General features: G+C 35.6%; 1 protein-coding gene across 3 annotated transcripts in view; it reads right to left on the bottom strand.

The window, feature by feature from the left end:
* LOC106456992 (pre-B-cell leukemia transcription factor 1-like) overlaps positions 1 to 4639 on the bottom strand; it is a 224263-nt gene that overhangs the window by 10364 nt on the left and 209260 nt on the right. For 2 of the 3 annotated variants that reach the window (XM_013916378.2, XM_013916376.2), the window contains exon 7: positions 2399 to 2574. In XM_013916378.2, coding sequence (XP_013771832.1) covers positions 2399 to 2574 — 176 coding nt within the window. The remainder of the gene's footprint in view (positions 1 to 2398; positions 2575 to 4639) is intronic. The other variant, XM_013916377.2, reaches the window with a different exon arrangement.

The following is a 4639-nucleotide window of genomic DNA, read 5'->3' as shown; positions in this document are numbered from 1 at the left end:
CGACCCAATTAAAAAATATTCGATTTCGACAAAATTCAGTTCTATTAGTCGTATCAACTCATGTATCTTTGAAAGACACCAAACATATTTATGAAATGAAGATAACAGAACAATCATACTGATTAATGATAAAGTTTTTGTTTTGTTTTTTTTTGGAGCCATGTGCATATGTAGCATAAAATATATATATATTCACAAATTATGTATGGATTTTTGTAATAAGCAAAAGACAAACTAAAACAGCTACGCATGATACTATCCAATTAATGTTTTAAAATTACAAATATTCCCCATTCTGCCGTATGTTACTCTATAATAATTGTCGCAATCAAAGTAAGTCAAGCGCTAATTCAAAATCCTGTTTTATCTAGAGACTGCAAGAAACGAGTTGTAACTTGTTACTCCCTAATATTAGTCATCTATTGTAGTAATTATGTATCAGAATTGTTGGCTATCTCTTAATATGCGACCTGGACTAACATTTTGCTGCGGTTATTTACTGGAAACGTTTACGTCGTTTGCTATGTTAATAATAAAACTAATCCCACACGTCAGATAAGCTGAGATAATAAGAGCAGAAAATGTCAGTACGTCTGCTAATACGGTAAACAAGAAAATGTAATTTAATAAAAATAGACAGTTATCTTCACTAGCGATTTGCCAATTTTCCGCTCATTCGGCAAGGGACCTTTTCCGTCAAGACGGCGTGGATAAAACCAGATTAGGTTTTCTTAATGGTGGGGGGAAAAGTGGTACTAAGAAGAAGAAGAGTGGGAGGAGGTGGGGGTGACACTGCGGGCACAGAATTTGGTTACGTTTGTCACCCGAAATGTCGCAAACAAACTCCAACCTGCCGCTTGAGGGCGGTATTTTATTTTTTTTTAATTTTCTTTCTTGACTCCAATTTATCTGGATTGATTTTTGTTGTTCCAGAAAAGATCGAAAAGGAGGGAATCAACAGAAGAAAGCTCTTACACAAGATTAAGAAAAAGAAAAGAAAAACTAACGACACGTAATCGAACTTAGATTAGTAAACTGTGCTTCTCTCCCTCTGTTTCAGTCCTGTCATTTGTACCGTAGATTCTGCCATAGTGGACTGTCTTGTTACCAACGTATCAACTTTTCCCAGACTTACACAGTATGGCTTTTAGTGAGAAAGTCACTTAGGATTTCTCCATAGCAACGCTTGATGGTAAGTTTTTTTTTTTTTAGTAGATAGTGACAAATAATTGAAAGTTTTTTTCTTCTTTTAAATCAGGGAAAAAATCTTCTTAACCAGGTGCTTTACTTTTTGCTGTTGTTAACCATTAAAGCATGCTAATAAGTTAAGCTCTTGTTAGAAACTTTGCTCATCATGGGATTAAACCTTTACATCTCTTTTAGAATATATTTTAACCGTTATCACTTTGTGAGATTGAACATACAAAAATAATTTGGGATAGAAGAGCGATATTTTGTTTGGTTATTTCTTTTTAAGCACAAAGAAACAGAATGGGTTATGTGTGCGCTACCTGATACGGGTATCGAAACCCGATTTTTAGCGTTATGATTGTTCGTTTTGAATTTTGCGCAAAGCTACAAGGGCTATCTGTGCTAGCCGTCCCTAATTTAGCAGTGTAAGTCTTGGGCTACTCTTTTACCAACGAATAGTGGGATTGACCGTCACATTATAACGGCTGAAAGGGCGAGCATGTTTGTGGGACGGGGATGCGAACCCGCAGATTGCGAGTCGAGCGTCCTACCCACCTGGCCATGCCGGGCCCTTAGCGTTATGAACCCTCGGATTTACTGTCGTGCCACCGGAGGGGGAGAGGCAAGGAAGATACAATCGAGACCACCCGACAAGTATGAAAGTTATGGGTATACGTGATTCTATATTAACTACTCTTTTTTTTTTCACTTTTGCATAAAATGTAAACCACACATACAGTAATTCACTGCCCCACCCCCGATGGCTCCATGATAAGACCGAGGGCTTATAGTGCTAAAAATCGGGTTTTGATACCTGCGATGGGCACAGCTCAGGTAGCACGTTGTGTAATTTTATGCTTATAAACAAACAAAGCAACTTATTGTAACTGGATATTGAAATGGTGGAATAACCTGGCTTTTTTTTTACTCATCTTGAATCTCTAGTCAATGTTTATATAATACTCAAAATACCATTGTCAAAGATCACTTTTTCCTTGAAAACTTATTAACTCACAGAAACGTCTTTGTCATCAGCAAATACGTCACGTGGTTTTATTTGCTGTTATGGACCATATATCTACACTGCCATTACATATCCAGAGACACTAGAACAAAATCCATACTCTGGTCGACAGGTTAGCATGAAAACCCATTATAACAGAATAATTCAATGTCGTCACATTAATGTAAAATTTATTGTTCCCACCTGTGATTGGACATTGGCTCCAAGTGAGGATACGGACTGGTAGGATTCACCACCGTTCATGCTCATGTTATACATTCCGTCACTAGGTGGCACTGCTCCAGGTGGTGGAGGTGGACTGATCATTTGTCCTTGGCTTGATGGCACCATACTGTATGCAGCAGCGCCACCTACAGATACTTAAAATGTTTACAATGTGTTACAACTATGTATTAACGAACAGTAAATAAGATTAGCAACAAGCTTACTAAAATACATCACTAGGTTGTAGGAATTTCACTTAACATCCATGAAGTTCGATGTGTAGGAAAAATAAATAGATCATACTAAGAAAAAAAAGGCTTAGAGACTAATGACACATTAACAAGGGCCACATACGTTTAACAATTTAATGCCTGTCTTAGCTGCTCATTAAGGATTATTGCCATTCAAGCGTAACATTACAATTAGTGTTGCTTGAGTGAAAAAAGAAGTGGCGTTAATCAAGACAACTACGAAATTTTTCGTTCAAATGCTTATGATGACTTAGAAGTGTTCTAGCCATTACATTATGTTATTATAGCTGTAAATCTGTATATTTCTCTCTTTTTTTTTCATCCTAATTATATGTTCATCTATGATATATCAACCTTATTCAATGTTTCATTGGAGTTGCGACCAGTCGCGTGTTCGAAAATCATAGTTTTATGCCAATACATCAGTTCCTGCTAGTTGCCATATTTTGTCCGCCCTCAAGTTACAGTCTATACAAAAAAAAAAAGTTTCAATGAAGTTCAAACTTATCTTTTTTTTTTAGCTGGAGATAAACTTCAACCGGATCAAATTATCAAAGTCAATCGAAAAAAAAAAGGTTTCAATTAAATCCAAATTTATCTTTTTTTTTTAGCTGGAGATAAACTTCAACCGGATCAAATTATCAAAGTCTATCGAAAAAAAAAAAAAAGGTTTCAATTAAGTCCAAATTTATCTTCTTTTTTGTTTTTTAGCTGGAGATAAACTTCAACCGGATCAAATTATCAAAGTCAACCGAAAATTGTGTATCTGTGTTCTCCCTTTCTTTGCTTAAAATAAACATTTGAAAATGAGTTGATCCCGCTGGGTAGGATTTAATACACTGATAAACTTTAAATATCAACCTAGTCACAGCTGAAAGCTAGTAAAAACTGTCAAAAATATATTTATGAACCCCCTGTAGATATTTTTTTAGTCATTTTATTTTCTTTCTTTTTTAAGAGAAAAAATCGTTTTAATTGTCTTCAACATTACTGAAAGTCCCTTTTCTAAGTCATTCAAGGTTGTTACAAATGACGATGTAATATGTAGACGTTATTATTATTATTTTTATTCTTATAAAGTAACGAATGATGAATAACCACGTAAGAAATTAGCAGTCATTAAAACGACTCATGAGCAAAAAAAGCCATTAATAGAAATGGAATATCTCAAGTTTAAAGAATTGGTTAATTACCAGTAGCACGAAACAGTACTATAATTCCTATAGTGTCACATATCCTCGTTTTTCGTACAAAAGAAGTCAAACATATTAATAGTACTCTTCAACTTTGTCAAATATCTTCATAGGCTGTCTTTCGAAACGACTATAAGTTATAATTATTCACAGGCATACATTTAAAAGTTTACCTACACGATCTGCAGATGTGTGACACTTAAAGTGTTTACCTACCCAAGCCTTATACATGCGGCATTTAAGTGTTTACCACCCCAAGCCTCGAACATGCGACACTTAGGAGTTTAAGTAAACAAAACGCAGACATGTGACACTCGGGAGATTACCACCCCAAGCCTCAGACATGCGACACTTAGGAATTTACCTACACAAACCACAGACATGTGAAACTTAGGAGTTGATCACAAACAGTAGACATTCGACACTTAAAGAATTTACCTCCCGAAACCTCAGACATACGACACTTAGGAGTTTATCTAAACAAAACGCAGACATGTAACACTTAGGAGATTACCTCCCCAAACCTCAGACGTGCGACACTTGGGAGTTTATCTAAACAAAACGCAGACATGTGACACTTAGGAGATTACCTCCCCAAACCTCAGACGTGCGACACTTGGGAGTTTATCTAAACAAAACGCAGACATTCCTTGCTCGTATTCATAATTTTCGATTGTTTTGAGTGATTTATACATCGATTGTTTTGAGTGATTTATACATCGATTATTTTGAGTAATTTATACATCGATTGTTTGAGTGATTTATACATCGATTGT

This window comes from Limulus polyphemus, unplaced genomic scaffold, assembly GCF_000517525.1.
Source record: "Limulus polyphemus unplaced genomic scaffold, Limulus_polyphemus-2.1.2 Scaffold278, whole genome shotgun sequence".
In the NCBI taxonomy this organism is placed as follows: domain Eukaryota; kingdom Metazoa; phylum Arthropoda; class Merostomata; order Xiphosura; family Limulidae; genus Limulus; species Limulus polyphemus.
Note: the sequence above shows the minus strand (reverse complement) of the source record. Positions and strands in the feature narration are given on the sequence as shown.